The 22,220-nt window shown below is 37.3% G+C and overlaps 1 protein-coding gene across 3 annotated transcripts; it reads left to right on the plus strand.

Moving 5' to 3' along the window:
- Nucleotides 1–6,973: 6,973 nt before the first annotated feature.
- Nucleotides 6,974–18,000, plus strand: LOC128638566 (zinc finger protein 628-like). Of its 3 annotated transcripts, XM_053690597.1 has the most exons (3): nt 7,660–7,710; nt 8,546–8,725; nt 9,363–18,000. In XM_053690597.1, exon 3 carries the CDS (start codon nt 9,378–9,380, stop codon nt 12,645–12,647), a length of 3,270 nt encoding a protein of 1,089 aa, XP_053546572.1. In that variant the 5' UTR covers nt 7,660–7,710; nt 8,546–8,725; nt 9,363–9,377; the 3' UTR covers nt 12,648–18,000. The 3 variants fall into 3 exon arrangements, with proteins under 3 accessions (XP_053546570.1, XP_053546573.1, XP_053546572.1); XM_053690595.1 differs by lacking the exons at nt 7,660–7,710; nt 8,546–8,725 and adding an exon at nt 6,974–6,992; XM_053690598.1 differs by lacking the exon at nt 8,546–8,725 and having other exon boundaries at nt 7,621–7,710.
- The last annotated feature ends 4,220 nt before the right edge of the window (nt 18,001–22,220 follow it).

Below are 22,220 nucleotides of genomic sequence, written 5' to 3' on the forward strand. Positions count from 1 at the left end.
AGTCTCTTTTAGCAAATGGTAATTTTGTTGCAATGCCCCTTATTTTGACATATGTAACTTTGCGTGTTATTTTAGAAATGTAAAGTCTCTCCAAATGTAACAATTACACAAAAGTCTCTCCTAATGCATATTTCTCCTTGACAATAAACTTTAGTAGTGGCCAACTCCTGAATGCTTAAGTTGCCTTTTAGGACTTGCCTTAGGGAGGTTTTTTTTTTTTTTAAAGGATCTTTATATGATTAGTACCTTTGGTAGACTTTGTAGTAATCCTGCCATGCAGGTAGTCTTACCCTTCCTTCAAGTAATCTTCCCTCAGGAGTTGATATTTGTCGGTAACAGTCAGAAAAAATTGGCATATATTTTCAAGTTCTCTTCACTATATACTAGTAAAAAAAAAAACAAAAAAAAAACAAACAAAAAAAACGTACCTGGTTTAACCATATCACAAATATAGAGGCTTTAAACTGAGAGTCCGGAAGTGTTTCAATGTGACATTATATTTATTTGGGTACAGATAAAATTTATAAACATTAGAATTCATATTTAATGTTTCATATATTCAAAACTAATAAAGAACATAACAACCATTATGCAAATTTATAATAAACACGAATAAATACATAAAGGTGTATTTTTCAATAAAAGATAAAAAAAGAGTGATTTATCCTTCAATAATTTTTTTTCCAAAAAGGAAAAGAGTCCAAATATATATATACATTTGAATTTTTTGCTCTTCTGTAGATCATTCACGAATAAATACATAAAGGTGTATTTTTCAATAAAAGAAAAAAAAGAGTGATTTATCCTTCAATAATTTTTTACCAAAAAGGAAAAGAGTCCAAATATATATAATTATATATATATATATATATATATATAATTATTTGAGAACACCCTTATTAAGGTCCCCATTATTAATGTGATCATACCCATATCTCTAACGTTTTGAGCTTACTGAGCGCCCCCGAAAACCATTCTCTGTTTTATTTACATTTTCTCTGTCCAGGAGGAGGACAGTATTTCGGGAGGCAAAAAAGCGTTTTAAGTCCAGCGCTTTATACACTATAAACCCTTTATTTTCTGCTTAAAATTAGGTAAATACAACCTCAGATAAACAACAACACATAACATATTACACCGTGTCATGATTTATTTAACAAAAATAAAGCCAAAATGGAGAAGCCATGTGTGAAAAACTAAGTACACCCTTACTGCTTCCATAGGAATTAAGAGGCTAAGTAGCAGCCTTAAACATGCCAGTGTTATTATGAGTGTAACTGTACTGTGCAATGTATTTTTGATGTGCTTTTTCCACTTTTTAAATCAGCATAACAGTTAACCAGAACTTTTTTTTTCTTCAATGCTAGAATTTACCACTTAAAGGGATATGAAACCCATTTTTTTTCTTTCATGATTCAGGTAGAGCATGCAATTTTAAGCAACTTTCTAATTTACTCCTATTATAATTTTTTTGTTCTCTTGATATCTTTATTTGAAAAGGCATGAATGTAAGCTTAGAAGCCATCCCATTTTTTTGTTTAGCACACTGGGTAGCTCTTGCTAATTGGTGGCTACATATAGGCGATAATTAGTTGAAAAGGTGAAAAACAGCACACTTTCCACTGGGGCACAGAGTAACAGATATGCCAAGTCTTTACCAGTATTCATCTTCCATATAAACTACAGCCTCCAAATCTTTAAAAGGACCTTTATTGTCTTATGGTTGGGTCCATAGGAAAGATACAACATTTCAAGCCTACAATTTACATGACTAAGGGCCTATTGCAGGCTTGAAACGTTGTATCTTTCCTATGGACCTAACCATAAGACAATAAAGGTAATTTTAAATATTTAGGGGCTGTAGTTTATATGGATGAATACATTTAAGTGCTACCCAGGTACTGAACCAAAAATGGGCTGGATCCTAAGCTTACATTCCTGCTTTTCAAATAAAGATACCAAGAGAAAAATTGATAATAGGAATAAATTAGAAAGTTGCTTAAAATTGCATGCTCTTTTTTAAAAAAAAAATAAAATAATAATATACAGGTAGCCCTCAGTTTACACCGGGGTTAGGTTCCAGAAGGAATGGTTGTAAATCGAAACCGTTGTAAATTGAAACCCAGTTTATAATGTAAGTCAATGGGAAGTGAGGGAGATAGGTTCCAGGCCCCTCTCAAAATTGTCATAAGTAACACCTAATACATTATTTTTAAAGCTTTGAAATGAAGATTTTAAATGCTAAACAGCATTATAAACCTAATAAAATAATCACACAACACAGACTTCACTTGCATTTTTCTGCAAACAGTTCTTTCTATGCATTCCAATCTGGACTGATTTATAGACAGGAAGATCTTGTTCCTTTGAAATCTGCTCGATAGCTCAGGTCTGGTTAAACGGATTAATTTCAGCTTGCTTGGCTTTGCTGCAACACAAGCGGACAGCTCCACCTACTGGCTATTTTAATAAATGCACTGCTTCTCAATGCTTTTCAATAGCACTCACATGACTGGGAAAAAAAGGTTGTTATTCTGAAACTGTGTAAATTGAACCGTTGTAAAACGAGGGCCACCTGTATATATATTTCTGTAATTTGTGTCCATCCTCACCTTCCTACCTCCCTGATCCCCCCCAACAGTTTTTACCCTCCCCCCTTTTACTGACCACAGTCATGTTTGTTAGTGGCAGTCAGTAATAAACTATGAACTTTTCAATTTTATTTTTTATTATTATTTATATTTTTATATTTTCTATAGAGTAGTGCCCCCCCACTCCAAGATCAATATTCCCTCCATCATTCCCCCCTACAGTCATTCCCGTTCTATAGAGTATGGCTCCATCTTTCCCTCCACTGTTCCCACTCAGCACCAACAATGATCGTTACAGAGAGTGACACAGACAGTGTCACTCTTTGTAACAATCTGCAATCTGGCTTCACATGGCAAGGGAGCAAGATCTGTGCTCACTTTCCATATGAAGGCAGATACTTTCTGCCCCCTGGTTGTGGCTCCTGCTAAGCTGACACAGTGGACCGCAAAAGGCACCTCTGTGTTGGATGTAGGTACTACGTCAACACAGTACACTTGGCAAAGTACTGTGTTGTGAAGTATCTACGTTCAAATTGCGCAAGGGCTTAAAGCGACATTAAACAAATATAAATGCTAAATATAATTGTGTATTCCAGGTATTTATTAACCGGGAATAATCTGCAGATTTTTTTTAAATTATATTACTTGTTTAACGAACCATTAACTACAGTAGAATTGCATCAATAAATACATATTAAAAAGACAATGCAAAAGCACTTTTTTTTCTGACAAATTATTTCAATTTGCCAGCCCTCTGTGTCGTGTGACAGCCATCATCCAATCACAGATTTATATACGTATACCAGGGATAGGCACAGACAAAAGCTGTGGCGGACATTTTCCAAAGTACAGACCTTAGTGAAGGACACCAAAGTACATTTGAAATTAAAAACATTATTTTATACTGCTTGGTGTTATTATACTGATGCAGATACCACTGATCCTATAACCAGCCCTCCTCTGGCTATACCCATGTGCCAGTGTCAATACTGTGTCATTATATAGTGCTGGGTGTTATTATACTGACGCAGATACCACTGATTCTATAACCAGCCCTCCTCTGGCTATACCCATGTGCCAGTGTCAATACTGTGTCATTATATAGTGCTGGGTGTTATTATACTGACGCAGATACCACTGATTCTATAACCAGCCCTCCTCTGGCTATACCCATGTACCAGTGTCACTACTGTGTCATTATATAGTGCTGGGTGTTATTATACTGATTGCATGATGCAGATACCACTGACCGTATAACTAGCCCTCCTCTGGCTATACCCATGTGCCAGTGTCACTACTGTGTCATTATATAGCGCTGGGTGTTATTATACTGATGCAGATACCACTGATCCTATAACTAGCCCTCCTCTGGATTTACCCATGTGCCAGTGTCACTACTATGTCATTACATAGCGCTGGGTGTTATTATACTGATGCAGATACCACTGATCCTATAACTAGCCCTCCTCTGGCTATACCCATGTGCCAGTGTCACTACTGTGTCATTATATAGCGCTGGGTGTTATTATACTGATGCAGATACCACTGATCCTATAACTAGCCCTCCTCTGGCTATACCCATGTGCCAGTGTCACTACTGTGTCATTATATAGCGCTGGGTGTTATTATACTGATGCAGATACCACTGATTCTATAACCAGCCCCCATCTGGCTATACCCATGTGCCAGTGTCACTACTGTGTCATTATATAGTGTGGGGTGTTATTATACTGATGCAGATACCACTGACCCTATAATCAGCCCTTGTCTGGTTATACGCATGTGCCAGTGTCACTACTGTGTCTCTGTATAGAGCTGTGTGTTATTATACAGATGCAGATACCACTGACCCTATAATCAGCCCTTGTCTGGCTATACCCATGTGCCAGTGTCACTACTGTGTCATTATATAGCACTGGGTGTTATTATACAGATGCAGATACCACTGACCCTATAATCAGCCCTTGTCTGGCTATACCCATGTGCCAGTGTCACTACTGTGTCTTTGTATAGAGCTGGGTGTTATTATACAGATGCAGATACCACTGACCCTATAATCAGCCCTTGTCTGGCTATACCCATGTGCCAGTGTCACTACTGTGTCATTATATAGTGCTGGGTGTTATTATACTGATGCAGATACCACTGACCCAATAACCAGCCCTTGTCTGGCTATACCCATGTGCCAGTGTCACTACTGTGTCATTATATAGTGCTGGGTGTTATTATACTGATGCAGATACCACTGACCCTATAACCAGCCCTCCTCTGGCTATACCCATGTGCCAGTGTCACTACTGTGTCATTATATAGCACTGGGTGTTATTATACAGATGCAGATACCACTGACCCTATAATCAGCCCTTGTCTGGCTATACCCATGTGCCAGTGTCACTACTGTGTCATTTATATAATGCTGGGTGTTATTATACTGATGCAGATACCACTGACCCTATAATCAGCCCTTGTCTGGCTATACACATGTGCCAGTGTCACTACTGTGTCATTATATAGCGCAGGGTGTTATTATACTGATGCAGATACCACTGACAATATAACCAGCTCTCCTCTAGCTATACCCATGTGCCAGTGTCACTACTGTGTCATTATATAGCACTGGGTGTTATTATACAGATGCAGATACCACTGACCCTATAATCAGCCCTTGTCTGGCTATACGCATGTGCCAGTGTCACTACTGTGTCTTTGTATAGAGCTGGGTGTTATTATACTGATGCAGATACCACTGACCCTATAACCAGCCCTTGTCTGGCTATACCCATGTGCCAGTGTCACTACTGTGTCATTATATAGCACTGGGTGTTATTATACAGATGCAGATACCACTGACCCTATAACCAGCCCTTGTCTGGCTATACGCATGTGCCAGTGTCACTACTGTGTCATTATATAGCACTGGGTGTTAGTATACTGATGCAGATACCACTGACCCTATAACCAGCCCTTGTCTGGCTATACGCATGTGCCAGTGCCACTACTGTGTCTTTGTATAGAGCTGGGTGTTATTATACAGATGCAGATACACATACAGTATTTCACTCAGGCTTTATTTATTCCATAACTTATCACCCAATATCGCTAGCAGTCTCTTGACAAGCCACTAACTTTATTCACACTACATATTTTTTCCCCCTATTATTTAATCAGAAAGAAAAGATATAAGGTTGTGGTGGACACTGCAAGGGCTAGTCATGGACACCAGTGTCCGTGTACTTGCCTATCCCTGACGTATACGCTGTAAACTTTAGCACTTGCTCAGTAGTAGATAGTGCCTATGAAAGTGAAGAAATAAAGTCTGCACAATTTGATAATGAAAGTAAATTGGAAAGTCTCTTATAACTGCATGCACTATCAGAATCATGAAAGTTTAATTGAATAGACTGTCCCTTTAATTAAGACTTTAGTGTCCCTTTAAATACTGAGAAACTATATACATAGGCTTACCAGAAGTCCCACTTTTACTGGGATTGTCCCCGTTTGGAGGCGCTGTCCCAGTGTCCCACCCAGTTGTTCATTCTGTCCCAGTAGGGTTGCCACCTCCAGGTTTCAAATCATGTGTCCGGGTTTCAGACCACCTGAAACCCAGACACATTATTCAAAATGACTGGACTGTGGCTCTCCAGCATAGTTGGATGCTGGTACTTTGTTACATACAGCCCTGCTTAGCTTAACGTTCGTGTCCTTCAAAGTTTACATTTAGTAATACAGGCTAAGTGAGCAGCATAGGGTTTTTTTAATTTTGTAGTACTACTTGGTTTAGTTTTCAAAGAATTTAACACCCCCCCCCCCCCGACCCCTGGTGACATTGCCGGTAATACACCTTTAGGGGAATCATATGGGTATGACTAGGAAGTACAGACAGGAAGGATTTTTGGCCTGGATCTTGCTTTACCTCATGCAGGATAGCATTTTGGCTATAATCTTCCTGCATTATGGTATAGAGTAGCCTCTTAAACAGCTTTAGCAGGTACGTGTTTCTTTTTTACTTTCATTCAATGTTGTATTTATGACTTATCAGTATTTGGCTCTGTTCCTTAATTTGACACATAAAACACATATTACACTGCAGATATTAAATTGTGAAATTGATAATTATGCTTGATGTTTGGCATTATATAGAATCTGAGATTTAGACTAATGATTTATTTGCCATGACAACGTAATGGTGCCTTTTTCACTAGGGGGCGGTGTTATGGTCTATTTAAACTGTGTGATTCACTTGTTTGACTGAGGAAGGGTAGAGTATCCACAAAACATTACACACATAAAAGCTACTACTGTAAAAGGACCGGTAACTGCCACGCCCCCTTGACCATGCTCCTGACCACACCCCCACTGGCACCACACCAGGTGGTCCCAGTTTCACCTCTAAAAATTATGGTAAGCCTATATATACATAATATGCAGATTACAGTATATAATATAGGTTGCCTCGACACACAGCTTCCTTCCCAGCACCTTACTGCTCAACAATAATATATACACACATATACTGTATACAGTATATAGACGTATCCTGTGCCTCACACAAACAGCACCCCAGGCACCTTATATGCAAATGTATAATATAGAGAACCCCCACACAGTCCCCTCCACATTATATTTAAAAGATGTAAAAAAAAAAGAGGTTCCCACTAACACACGCCGGGTGCTCCTTGATATCTTATATACAGATAAATATTACAGGGAGGTTCCCCCTGCCTGTTAACACACAGAGACCCGCTCCCCAGTACATATATATTGTTATATGTTATAGTGAGCTTGCCTCACATATACATATAAAAACCCCTCCAGTGCTTTATATAAACACATTGCCAACCAAAAACACAGCTGTGTATATAGTTGCCTTTATAAAGCCATTCTATAACAGCTAGTTCCCATTGAGCTAAAGGCGCTATGATATCACCATGATCACATGACTGCAGCCGCCAATAGCACTGAGTGCAGGAAACTGCTGGTCGGCAGAATAAACGTTGCTTCGCACTAACTATATCATTTGACCGCAGCAGTCACGTGTCTGCTGTGACATCACAGGTCCTGAAGCTGGGTGAGAACTAGCTGTTACCATTTCAACTCTTAATATGGTGGTTTCTGGAAGGTAATTTAAGCCGGTGTCCTATCTATTTTCTAAATAAATTTGTCAATTTAGCACTGGGGAGTGGGTTGCATGTGCGATTGAAGGAGAATGGCAGCTCTGCACTGTTATATATCTGTATATACAGTACTGGGGAGGGGACTCTGTGTGTGTATGTGTGAGGCAGAGAGACCCTCTTTATAATATATATATTTGTATATAAGATTATGGGGAGGGGGTTGAGTGTGAATGAGGCAGAGGGAACCTCTCTATAATATATGTCAGTCAAATCTGAGTTTAGCTTCTAAATTATTTACTGCGTTATTTTACTTCAAATACTGGCATGTGGGTTGAAATGAGGGCTACCAATAATACTGCAGCGTTTCTATGTCCAGGAACAAAAAGGAGAGATGTATTCTGTGGTGTAAATGCTAAACTTAGATTTTACAAATTGGAATAATGTTTACTATTCCTTATTGATTTTTTTTTATTTTTATACTCCTTTGTTTCTTGTCCTGTTTACTGAACCTCAATATTAAGAGTAAAACTATACATTTAATTGAGGAACACTAAATTCAAATTTAAACTTTCATGATTCAGGTAGAGCACGCAATTGTAAACAACTTTAAAATTCACTTCCAATATAAAAATGTGCACTATCTTTTTATATGCACACTTTCAACTGAGCATGTGCAAGAATTCACAGTATATACGTATATGTGTTTTGTGATTGGCTGATGGCTGTCGCATGTTGCGAGGGAAAGAAAATTTGAACTAACTTTGAAATAAGTCAAAAAATGTACTACTCGTTTGAAATTCAGACTGTGTATTTGCATTGTCTTTTTATTATGTATTTCAGGACTTGACAAACCCAGGCACCAGGGATACACTCGCTTCTTAAAATTTAAGCCTTGGGCGCCTGGTTTTAGAGTCCTCAAGTCACCTATGACCCCTACAATTGAGTTTTGGTAGCTGGATCCTTTCTATACCTCACAGCTGTGAAATACAATCCATCTTTTATTGGATCATTATTTAATATGTATGTGTGTAATTATCTATCTAACAAATGTCACCACATGTAATTCCTGCTTTATTTAATCATTTAGACATCATGGAGGGGGTTCACAAATAGTGAGTTGTGGAAAAAGTTTTATAATCCTGGCTGCTGTGATTTATAAACAAGTATAGATATTCTACACTCCATTTGTCCAATACACATATATTAACTTTTGCTAGAAACATTTTTGCTATTACTGGTTGAGTGATATCTTTTACTGTCTCTTGACGAGCATATGCATATATGCCCCTCAGATCCTCTTTCAAAAACAGCATGTGCTCAGAGAGCTGGGCAGTGGCATGCATTTATTAGGAAGGATCACACAGGCGTGGTGTATGAATGCAGGTACATAGGGCATAGATACATGTGCTCAGTACACAGTAAAAGCCATAATTTCAACTTTGTTGCAAAAATGTTTCTATTGAGTTTTATGTCCCTTTGATTAATTTAAATGAGTTGTACCATGTCCATAGAGATGGCATTAAAATATATTATAAAACCTTTAAATGAATTCCAGAGGCATAACACCTAGAACAACAAATGCTAAATATTTGTTTGTTTTTCTGTTTAAGACTTATACTGGACTGAATTATGTTTAACTCTGCTGTCTTTTTTCCAGCATTGGTCTTTAAAGATGGTTGGAGCACAGCAACTGGAAATGTCTGAGGTCCAAGCCACTCCAGTTCAACAGCAGCCTCCAGTACAGTCTACAGAAGCAAATGACCATCAGTATGAGTGTCATGAATGTGGGAAAGTATTCAAATGGTCATCTAGGCTGATTCATCACCAAAGGACACACACTGGAGAGAGGCCATATAAATGTTCTGAATGCCCAAAGGCCTTCAAAGGTTCATCAGCATTATTATATCACCAACGGAGCCACACCGGGGAACGTCCTTACAAGTGTACAGACTGTGGCAAAGCTTTTAAGCGTTCATCTCTACTACAGATTCACCAGAGCGTACATACAGGAGTGCGTTCCTTTAAATGTAACATCTGTGGCATGTCATTTAAATGGTCTTCTCATTACCAGTACCATGTGAGACAACATACAGGTGAGAGACCATATAAATGTAGTATCTGTGAGAAATCATTTAAAAGTTCTTCTAGTTTACGGCGTCACAGAAATATTCATACAGGGGAGAGACCTTATGTTTGTACAATTTGTGGAAAAGCTTTTACACAGTCTACCAATTTAAGACAACATCAGCGTATCCATACTGGGGAACGTCCCTACATGTGTGATGAATGTGGAAAATCTTTTACTCATTCTTCCAACCTTTTGCTTCACCAACGTACACATTCTGGAGGACGCACTCATAAATGTGACTTGTGTGGAAAAGTGTTTATTTCTGATTCTTTCTTGCAAAAGCACTTGCAGTCTCATACTATTGAACAGGCTTTTGTGCAGGCTGACACAGAAGTATATCTAACTACTACTGCCATGGAAACAGTGGAGATGCTTTTTAAATGTGGGGAATGTGATCTGACCTTTAAAAATGAGGATTTGCTTCTTGGGCACCAGCAAAGTCATATGGAAGAGCAGCTTTACTCTTGTTCAACTTGCGACAAAACATTTAAAAATGCTTCTGGACTTTCACGTCACCAACATTGTCACTCTAATGAAAGGCCTTTTAAGTGCTCTATATGTGAGAAAACCTTTGTACAACTCGCCAACCTCTTAGTACATCAGAGAACCCACACAGAAGAACAACAGCTCATTCAAACAGAGGCTGAAGTCACTTGTCCACAGACCACAGAGATAGTCCAGCCACCTTCTGCTACCACTATCGCAGAAACGGTTGATCGTCCATTTAAGTGCACAGAATGTGGAAAAGCATTCAAAGGTTCTTCAGGGCTACGGTATCACATGAGAGACCATACTGGAGAACGTCCTTATAAATGCTCAGAGTGCGGTAAAGCTTTTAAGCGCTCCTCATTGTTATCCATCCATCAGCGGGTACATACTGGCGTCAGAGCTTTCAAGTGTGCAGAATGTGGCTTAACATTCAAATGGTCTTCTCACTATCAATACCATCTCCGACTGCACACTGGGGAGAGGCCTTACAACTGTACTGAGTGTGGCAAGTCCTTCAAGAACACATCATGTCTTAGACGACACCGACAGCTGCACACTGGTGAGCGTCCTTTTGCCTGCGTGATGTGTGGTAAAACGTTTACTCAGACCTCTAATTTACGTCAACATGAAAGGACTCATACAGGAGAAAGACCATACAAATGTGAAAAGTGTGACAAAACATTTACACACTCTTCCAACTTGCAGTTACACCAGCGCACCCACTCCAGTGATCGACCTTTCAAATGTACAGTATGTGGTAAAGGTTTTGTTATGTCCTCATATCTTCAGAGGCATCTGCGCACCCACGTGGATACTGGAGGAACTAGTGAGAGTACGTCACAGAATTCCTCAGGGTCTCAGAGTGTGCAGATTATGCCTACCACACAGGGAGTGCAAATTTTGCCTAATATAAATGCAACTTTTAACCTTGAAGTAGGCAATCAACCTAGTGCTCCAAATTCGCAGACATTCCTTCTGGTGCAAGTAATGCAGCAAAATACACCCAAACTCATCTTGCTGCCAAGTTCCCAGTTTGTGCAGACGCAGCCAAAGGTTCCTTTAGTTCAAAATAATCCCAGTATGGTCCTGATACAAAATAATATAAACCAAATTACTCAGCAAAGCAAACCCTCAAGTAAGAAATCGAAAGCTAAAAAGTCTACTCTTCCCTATAATGTTGCACCTACCCAGAATACCTTTATTATGCCTAATACAGCACAAGTTTTACCTAATTTGCAGCCCATTCAAACCATTCAGGCCTATCCCAGAACCCAAACACTTCCATTAGGTCAAAATTTCTTTGTCTTGCAGAATGTAACAGAGCAAAGTCCTCAGCAGATAACTTTACCTGCTTCTCAGAAGCTATCTAACATGCAAATACAATCAGTTCCCTCTGCAAATGACATGGCTAATGTTCACATTCAAACCATACCTAGCTCTCCAATGTCAAACATTCAGATTAGAACTATACAAAATGCTCAAAATATATCCAACATGCAGATACAAACAGTATCTAACACCCAGGATATATCAAGTATGCATATCCAACAAGAATTACCTAATGTTCACATTCAAACAATCCCAAATACACAAGATCTATCAAATATTCAGATTCAGGCTCTTTCAACATCTCAAAGTGTTTCAAGTTTACAGGATAGTCAAAATTTAATTGTGGTACATAATTCTCCAGGTGAAGAAATATTAAACACTGGTGAAAGTGTAGAAAACTTACAGTCCATGGAAGAAGTACAGAATGTACATTTCGAGACCCTGCAAACAGAAGAAGGCTTACAAAATGTTCTTGTCCTGCAGAATGCAGATGGAGAGCAGACACGACTTTGTGTTCAAGAAGTAGAAAATATGCAGGATGTATCTAATGTCCAAATCCAGGCCATGTCAAATTTGCAGGATTCCACAAATACTATTTCTGGCGAACAAAAGGTATTTATTATTCAGAACACTCCTGGAGAGCAGACCCTGCAGGTGGTGGATAATATCCAGGGTGATCAAAATGTACAGGTTGTAGAAAACATCCAAGGCTTACAAGGTGGGCACAATATACAGATGTTACCAAGTAACCAAAATGTTAATACTGTACAGATTTTGCAAAACCTACAATTGAGGACGGTACCAACTAGCCAAGGGGTGCAGACCATACAGAATATACAGGGTTTTCAAAATATACAGCCATCTACTGCAGGAAACCAGAACCTACAAACGGTACAGCTGGTTCAGAAGTCTTCTGCTCAGGGGCTACAGCAAGCACTGCCTTCAATACAGATAGTTCAGGCTGTGCCCAAGGTTCAACTTGTTCACACGTTCTAGTGTGTCTTTAGGGTCTGCTCCAATACAGTTTTAACTTGCTGGTAAACTCAAGATGAAATTTAATCCATATACTAAACCATATTTATGGTGATTGAGATGGATTATTTTTGCATCTCTAATGAAAGATAATTATGATGCCTCTTCAGTACATTATACATTGCTTGAATGTATTATCCACATAATTATACTAATATATTAATATGTATTCCTTGAGAAATTATGCTCTAATTAAATAAGAATTAGAATGCATGTAGAATATGAGGTACAGGAAATAATGTAAAAATATTACAGGCAAAAAAAAAAAAAAGCAATCCTTATTCATTTCTGCTTCATAACGTTATATATATTTATTTTGGGGGAAAAAGTTGGATAGAAATTTCCTACCCAAGTTAATGTTCTTTCTGAAGATTCATGATTAACCATAACTGTACCACTTCTGTAGAATTACAGGAGTAATAAATCTATAGCTTTAGATAAAAGCTAGATTATGGAGAGGATTTATGCATTCACAGCTTTTGCCACATTGCAGACTCGCTAACGATGAATTTAAGAAGCATTTCCTATCTCCTTGTTCTAAAAAGATTGAATTTGGGGAGATTTGCAGGCCCTGCTTTTATGTAATTAGTTCCACAAGAGCAGGGGGTCAGATTCCACAAGAGAGGTCTGGTGTGACCTTAAATTTTGCAAGCGATGCTGCATCACAAGTGGCGATTGCAGGCGGATATGTTCTCTACTTGAGAACGTGTCCGCCTGCAGCTTTATAAATGTTCCCATATGTTATATTTGATGCAGACAATCCAAAATGACAACTGAATACATCATTGCACCTTTTACTTGAGGCATGTTATAAACATGTCCTAATGGGGGAAAAAATTAAGTTTAATGTGGTTTTACATTCAATTTGTGCATACACGTGGATCCTGCAATGTGAAACTGTGGACATTTAAAGTGTTTTTTTTTTTTTTTTTTTCTTTGTAGCTAAAGAATAGTTACCACAAGAGTAATATTACTCTGCAACACTATTTAGCACTTTGTATACTTTATTTCCAATAGTATTTTTTAACTGTATAGTAGATTTGCTGTAAAGACAGTGAATTCTTTAACAGCAAGCAATTTTTAACTATAGAAAAAAAAACTTGAACATAAAAGGAATTTTGGTAGCGAAGACATTAACCACCTATTCTTTTGAGTCGTGCACTATGTTCCTTTGATTGAAATTTGTTTGCACTAATCTTTTTACTAATACCATTTTTTGAACAATGCTGTGTTGTGACAATTACACCTATTAATCCACAGGTGTTCTTTCCTACAGAGGAACTAGAAAGTGAATAAATTGTGATATTAGTAAACGTGTAGCACTTTTCCTTGTGTTTTTGTACAAATAACTGTTAACAATCATGGCACCTGAGATTCTGGCCTACATTGAAAGGACATTAGCTATACTGAGATGCGATGATTCACAAGTAGGTTAATATTTCTGTAAATGTAACATTGAAACAATGTTGTTGTTTTTTCTTTGTTCAAATAATGTAAATGACAGTGTATATTAAAGGGATACTAAAGTCAAAATGATACTTTCATGATTTAGATAGAACACGCAATTAAAAAAAAAAAATTACTTCTATTATTAAATTATGCAGTCTTTTTATAGACACAGGGCAGGGAAATGGAAGGAAACTTTGAAATTTGTCAGAGAAAAGTTTGGCTCATTTTAAATTTAGAGCAAGTGCTACTGCATTTTCAGCTTATGTATTTGTTGATTTTGCAGTTGTACTGTGTTTAAGGGTCCTTTTTAAATGGACAAGAAACCCAACGTTTTTCTTTTGTGATACAGATAGAGCATACAACAGCTTTCCATTTTACTTCTATTATCGAATTTGCTGAAAGGGACAGTCAAAATGTATTGTTTAAAAAGATAGATAATCCCTTTATTACCCATTCCCCAGTTTTGCATAACCAACATGGTTCTATTAATACACTTTTTACCTCTGTGATTACCTTGTATCTAAGCCTCTTCTGACAGCCCCCTGATCACATTACTTTTTTTTATTTATTATCTTTTGACTTGCATTTTATCCAATAAGTGCAGTGTCTGCTGCAACCCACGGGCGTGAGCACTATGTTATCTATATGGCTCACATGAACTAGCAGTCCCCTGTTGTGGCAAGCTAATAAAAAAAGCATGTGATAAGAGGCTGTCTTTAGTGGCTTAGAAACAGGTAGACATTTGGAGGTTTAAAGGTTATAAAGTATATTAATATAACAATGTTGGTTGTGCAAAGCTGGGGAATGGGTAGTAAAGGAGTTATTTATCTTTTTAAACAATAACAATTTTGGTGTTGACTGTCCCTTAATGCTCTTGGTATCCTTTGTTAAAAAATCATATCTAAATAGGCTCAGGAGCTTGGAGCTAACTGCTGATTGGTTGCTGAACTTGTATGCCCATAGAGTACATTGATACTTCTTCAAGAAAAGATAATAAGAGAATGAAGCAATATTGATAACAGAAGTAAATTGGAAAGCTGTTTAAAAATGTATAATCTATATGAATCATGGAAAAAAAAAAGTAGGTTTAATGTCTTTTTAAGTTAGGGACATGAAGCTTTCTGATGAACAAAGATGGAAATTCGATTCAGTGGAGTTTTAGATTTGTCCACATGGTTACAGAATAAGCAAGAATTTTAGAACCCCAATTATTGGTTATACAGTAAAAACAATGGGGGTCCAGCGGTTTCAAAATGGCGGCCACAAAAGATTTGTTTATATTTACACTTGTTCAAAACATGTTTAGAAATATAGGTACATAGACTTTGACGGCAGATAAGAACAGAAGACCCAATGAGTCTGCCCTGAATTGTAAGTTTAATTTGTTGTGTAGCCTCTTTCATTAGGGATGTGCATTTGTCTATTTTGGTAGCAAATGGATGCCGATATATGGTGGCTGCCAGCAAATTCGGATCTTAGTGTGTTGCACCTTCACAAGAAGATATACGGCTCAGAAAATTGCTGAATGCCACTGGTGGCCACCATATATATCGGCATCCATTTGCTACCAAAATAGACAAATGCACATCCCTCATTTTTATATACCAGACATTCTTAAATTCCCCTAGCACAGTGTTTCTCAACTCTAGTCCTCAAGAACCACTAACACGCCAAATTATCATGGTATCTTAACTAGAACACAGGTGAAATAATCAGCTGATGGTCGCGAGCAGGTAAATAACCATAGTTACTGACTAGCTAATTATTTCACCTGTGCGCTAGTTATATCATGAACACCTGACCTGTTAGGGGTACTTGAGGAGATAAGTTAAGAAACATTGCCCTAGAATATCTGCCTATTGGATGTCTATACCAGTGATCAGATAATCTGGGTGTCAGCTGCACTTAGAAAATGAACTCTGCATATTCATAAACATTGATGAGGTCTGTCATTTACTACAGTCCATTACACTGTGCTCTGTGACTACTCACAATTAGATGCTGCACTGCAGAGTCCAGAAGGCTTTGAAAAAAAGATGATGTAGGGCAGATGCCAAAAATCTGCTAAACCCAAGTGCGCTGCAGCTCTCTGTGTGCTGTTTTACACTGCTTGTCGGCTATAGCCTGCTAGAAACATCCCAACTTGAATGGTCCTTACCCTTGTGTTGTGGGGCTGATGTGTTCCCTCCCACTTTACTTCACAGCTGCAATTTAGTGGAAAATGACAGCGAAACACAAAAAAATCTAATCTGACGTGGGGTACTAAACCCAATTTTTTTCTTTCATGATACAGATAGAACATGCAATTTTAAGCTTCAGAGCCAGCCAATCTTTGGTTCAGTACCCTGGATAGCTCTAGCTTATTGGTGGCTACATTTAACCACCAATCAGCAAGCGCTACCTCCGTGCTGAACCAAAAATGGGCCGGCTCCGAAGCTTTACATTAGTGCTTTTCAAATAAAGATAGCAAGAGAACGAATACAAATTGATTATAGGAGTAAATTAGACATTTTCTATCTGAGTCATGAAAGATAAAATTTGGGTTTAGTATCCCTTTTAAGCATATATTTTTAACTTTCAGCTGCTTAATCCTAGACAGAAAAAGGAAAAAAAAAGTGATTTGTGACCCAGCAACATTACAAAGTGGATTCATGTTTGGTCTATAAACCATTTCGCTTAGTTGAAATGAACAGTAAAGTCAAACGTATTAAATAATCATGATTCAGATAGAAAATATCATTTTAAACAACTTTGCAATTTACATTTTTCTAATTTGCTTCATTTTCCTGGTATCCCTTTGTTGAAAAGCATACCTAGGTAGGCTCATAAGCATCAATGGACTATTGTGGGAGCTTGCTGCTCATTGGTGGCTGCATATATATGCCTTGTGCCATTGCCTCACCTGATGTGTTCAGCCAGCTCCCAGAAGTGCTCCTTCAACAAAGGATACCAAGAGAATGAAGCAAATTTAAAAATAAATGGAAAACTGTTTCAAATTGCAACTGCTTTCTGAATCGTGTAAGAACAAAATTGGGTTCCATGCCCCTTTATGAGTAAAAAAAAAAATAGCATCAGAAAGTTGGTTGTATATTTACAATATATGTATATTTATCTTATTAAATCTGTATACCTACAGTCAAACACGCACATATGAGTATAACATGTATATGTGTATGTGTTGGTACATGTGTAATATATGACTTTACATTTTCAACCATTTTGTTAAAGGGACAGTCTACACCAGAATTTTTATTGTTTTAAAAGATAGATAATCACTTTATTACCCATTTCCCAGTTTTGCATAAACAGCACAGTTATATTAATATACTTTTAACCTCTGTGATTATCTTGTATCTAAGCCTCTGCAAACTGCCCCTTTATTTCAGTTCTTTTGACAGACTTGCAGTCTAGCCAATCAGTGCCTGCTCCCAGATAACTTCTCGTGGACGAGCACAGGTTTATCTATATGAAATACCTGAACTAACACCCTCTAGTGGTGAAAAACTGTTAAAATGCAATCTGAAAGAGGTGGGCTTCAAGGTCTAAGAAATTAGCATATGAACCTCCTAGGTTAAGCTTTCAACTAAGAATACCAAGAGAACAAAGCAAAATTGGTGATAAAAGTAAATTGGAAAATTGTTTAAAATTACATGCTCTATCTGAATCATGAAAGTTTATTTTGACCTAGACTGTCCCTTTAAGCTTTAGATATCATGAATCACACTCCTTTTCTGTAAAGATGTGTTTCGTCAAATTACTCTTTAACCTGCTACACTCTAGCGTCAGGTTGTGGCCCCTTGTTTTGTATTGTTTTTTTTTGTTTTGTAAATGCTTTCAACCTCCACTTTATTAAAGGAACATAAACTACCTTGTAATTTCTATTTTGTTATTGTTTTCTGCAGTGTGGTTTTTAATGTATTAAATTGACAGCAAACACAGAGTTATAAGCATTTCTTTTTGCATACACTGTTAGTAGCACATTTTAATAACCCAGCAATATTTTTTTATAAAAGCAAAGCTTATATCACTTTATTTAAAGCAGAAACTTACGTAAAGCAACGTAGCCAGAAATCCCACACATTTCAGAGTTAAATTACTGATAAAGGGTCAAAATAAATAAAATAAAAAAATAGATTGCAAAGTTGTTAAACATTTTTATATGTAAAGTGTTTCATGTCCCTTTAAATCCCTTAAAGGGACAGTGCACTTTGTTGTTTTTACCCCCTTTATAAAGAGACATGAAACAGCCTGTTTTATTCTTGTAATAAAAAAGCACTAAGCAGTGGCTTATACTTAAAGGGACATGGAACCCAAAATTCTTCTTTCATATTTCAGAGAGAGTGTGCAATTTTCAACACCTTTCCAATTTACTTCTATTAGCTAATGTTGCTTTGTTCTCTTAGTATCCTTTGTTGAAAAGCATATCTAAGAAGACTCAAGAGCAGCAAGGCATTACTGGAATCTAGCTGCACATATATGTCTTGTGTCATTTGCTAACCTGGGCCTCGGTAACATACTTTTTTTAAAAAAAATATTTCTTTATTTTGTGCCCAGTAGAGTTACATATTACAACAACAGGACAAAAAACAAAAGGACAAAATCCTGGTTTTTGCGCCACGCAGGGCCTCCAAATAAACAATATACATAAATACAATTTTCCTGCATGGAAATACATTAATAATATTTCAAAAGAACTTTGTTTTATACCCCCTGCTGGAATTTACTTTTTCAATTTAATTTCCATAAATTTTTCACCATACATTTCATACAATCTAATCATATTTTTCACTCTTAATTAATAACATAAACAAAAAAGCAAGAAAGAAAGACGAAAGAAAAAAAAACAAAAAAAACCCAGCTAATTTCTCGTGAGAATATTCTAAGATACAAATTCCGTATATAAACATATAATAGAGGAACCAGCTGCTTCTTCGTAAGAGTATTCCCACATATGGCTTTACATTTCCCATACTTCAAATTATAAGTTTCCATTCAATGTATTATTTACACAATTATCCTTCTTAGAGAAAAAAAATAAAAAAATAAATAAAAAAAATAAACAGGAACTCTCTATCTCTCGCCCTGATATACATCATTCTCCTCTAACCAACTACTCGGGAGGTGACCTGCCAATATATTAGTTTGTACGTATGCCGACTTCAATAATGGTTTGTCTAATATTTTCTGGGCAGATATTTGTAATGAGCGTATAAATGCTTCCCATTTCTTAAAGAAAATTGCAACATGTGCATCAGAGGGCAAGTCTAGCATGATTTGCTCTATCATACATTGTGTAAGTAAACTATTTTTAAGATGGGAACAAGTGGGCGCCCCTGTATCTTTCCAAGTTTTAAGTATTAGAGTGCGGCCTATTACTATTATTGTATTGATAAGTTTAAAATTCTTCTGGACCCCCTGATACTTTATAAGAAAAAAAACCTCAACAGGTTTGATTGTATGCTCAAGTTGAAGCTTCATGTTCATCCAAAACGAAACTTTAGACCAAAATTTAATAATTTTGGGACATTCCCACATATAATGAAATAGATCTGCATAGGGCAGGTTACATCTAGAACAGTGCACTGAAGTTTTATACCACCTGGATATAATTTCTGGAGCAAGGTAGCTCCGTAAACTAATCTTGATTTGTGACTCACGCCAGTAAGTTGATACCCAGGCCTGTTCTGTAATTTTAAAACTATCTATTATAGTCTGTTCTTGAATATCAGGAAATTTGTAAGACCATTTCGTCACCATATCCTTAATCTGCATATCAGAAGCCTTTTGTATGTATAGATTGTACAAAGGGGCAATTTTATATAACCCTATCCGATAACTATTAATTCTATTGTCCAGTTCCCCCAAAGACCAATTCGAGCCATAGTTTTGAATCAATTCATTGATAAAATGTCTCACTTGCAAATATGCAAAGAATTCACATGATGGTAAGTCAAACTCTGAAGCTATCTTAGCATAAACAGTAGGGGACCTGTCTCTATCCACTAATTGACCGACAAGCTTTAAATCTTTTCTTGCCCAATTCTGAAAGACCTTATTAGAAATTCCGGGGATAAAATTTGGATTACCTATAATGGGTATAAACTGAGAGACATGCGCCGGGAGATCTAACACATTACATAATTTCTGCCATGCTACAATAATATTCCTAAAACTGTTAAAAAAAAAAAATTCTAGACGGAAGCGCAGTTAGAGGGCAATGTATGAGGGCTACAGGGTTAAATGGAAAAATCAAACCGGATTCCAAGTTATATGAAGTTATTTGCTCTTTTTTAGTAATCCAATCTATGGCAAATCTTGCCAGAATCACTATGTTATAAGCTTGTATGTTGGGGAGTACTAGACCAGCAGCTGATTTTAAATTCATAAGACGCTGAATGGCAATACGCGGTTTAGATTTTGGCCATAGAAACTTCGAACAAGCTTTGTTATATCTCATAATATCGGCCTTATGTATTAATAATGGAATATTTTGTATAATGTACAAGAATTTAGGGAACAGAAGCGTCTTAATCAAAGCTACCCTAGCCGATAAAGAGATAGGCAAACAGGCCCAATCCTCCAATTTCTTTTTAATCTTCTCTAATATAGGTATAAAATTTAAGTTATACCACTCACCTGGATTAGTCGACAATTTAAGACCTAAATAAGTAATTTGTGAGACTACAGTAAATGGATGAATAATTCTATGTCCGGGCTTATTGTCTATCCAAAGAAGTTCTGATTTCAGCATATTAACCCTGTAGCCGGAGAACGAGCCTAATTTAGAAAAAATCTCCTGTAATATCGGCAGGGATTTTTGTAGATCAGATAGAAATAATATCAAATCATCTGCATATAGTAGAAGAGTTATTTTCTGATCCACTATTGTGATACCCTCCAATTCTTTCCTTAGCAAAATTGCTAAAGGTTCTAGTGAAATGTTAAATAATAGCGGTGAGAGAGGGCATCCCTGTCGGGTCCCTCTCTGTAAAAAGAAACGGTTCGAGAAACGGTTCGAGACCTAATATCCCGAATTTTCCTAATGAAGAGAACAGATGATCCCAGGCAACTCGGTCGAAGGCCTTCTCCGCATCAACTGTAAGAATAGCCTTATCAATACAGGGAGTGCAGAATTATTAGGCAAGTTGTATTTTTGAGGATTAATTTTTATTATTGAACAACAACCATGTTCTCAATGAACCCAAAAAACTCATTAATATCAAAGCTGAATAGTTTTGGAAGTAGTTTTTAGTTTGTTTTTAGTTATAGCTATTTTAGGGGGATATCTGTGTGTGCAGGTGACTATTACTGTGCATAATTATTAGGCAACTTAACAAAAAACAAATATATACCCATTTCAATTATTTATTTTTACCAGTGAAACCAATATAACATCTCAACATTCACAAATATACATTTCTGACATTCAAAAACAAAACAAAAACAAATCAGTGACCAATATAGCCACCTTTCTTTGCAAGGACACTCAAAAGCCTGCCATCCATGGATTCTGTTAGTGTTTTCGATCTGTTCACCATCAACATTGCGTGCAGCAGCAACCACAGCCTCCCAGACACTGTTCAGAGAGGTGTACTGTTTTCCCTCCTTGTAAATCTCACATTTGATGATGGACCACAGGTTCTCAATGGAATTCAGATCAGGTGAACAAGGAGGCCATGTCATTAGATTTTCTTCTTTTATACCCTTTCTTGCCAGCCACGCTGTGGAGTACTTGGACGCGTGTGATGGAGCATTGTCCTGCATGAAAATCATGTTTTTCTTGAAGGATGCAGACTTCTTCCTGTACCACTGCTTGAAGAAGGTGTCTTCCAGAAACTGGCAGTAGGACTGGGAGTTGAGCTTGACTCCATCCTCAACCTGAAAAGGCCCCACAAGCTCATCTTTGATGATACCAGCCCAAACCAGTACTCCACCTCCACCTTGCTGGCGTCTGAGTCAGTCTGGAGCTCTCTGCCCTTTACCAAGCCAGCCACGGGCCCATCAAGACTCACTCTCATTTCATCAGTCCATAAAACCTTAGAAAAATCAGTCTTGAGATATTTCTTAGCCCAGTCTTGACGTTTCAGC

This window comes from Bombina bombina, chromosome 8, assembly GCF_027579735.1.
Source record: "Bombina bombina isolate aBomBom1 chromosome 8, aBomBom1.pri, whole genome shotgun sequence".
Lineage (NCBI taxonomy): Eukaryota > Metazoa > Chordata > Amphibia > Anura > Bombinatoridae > Bombina > Bombina bombina.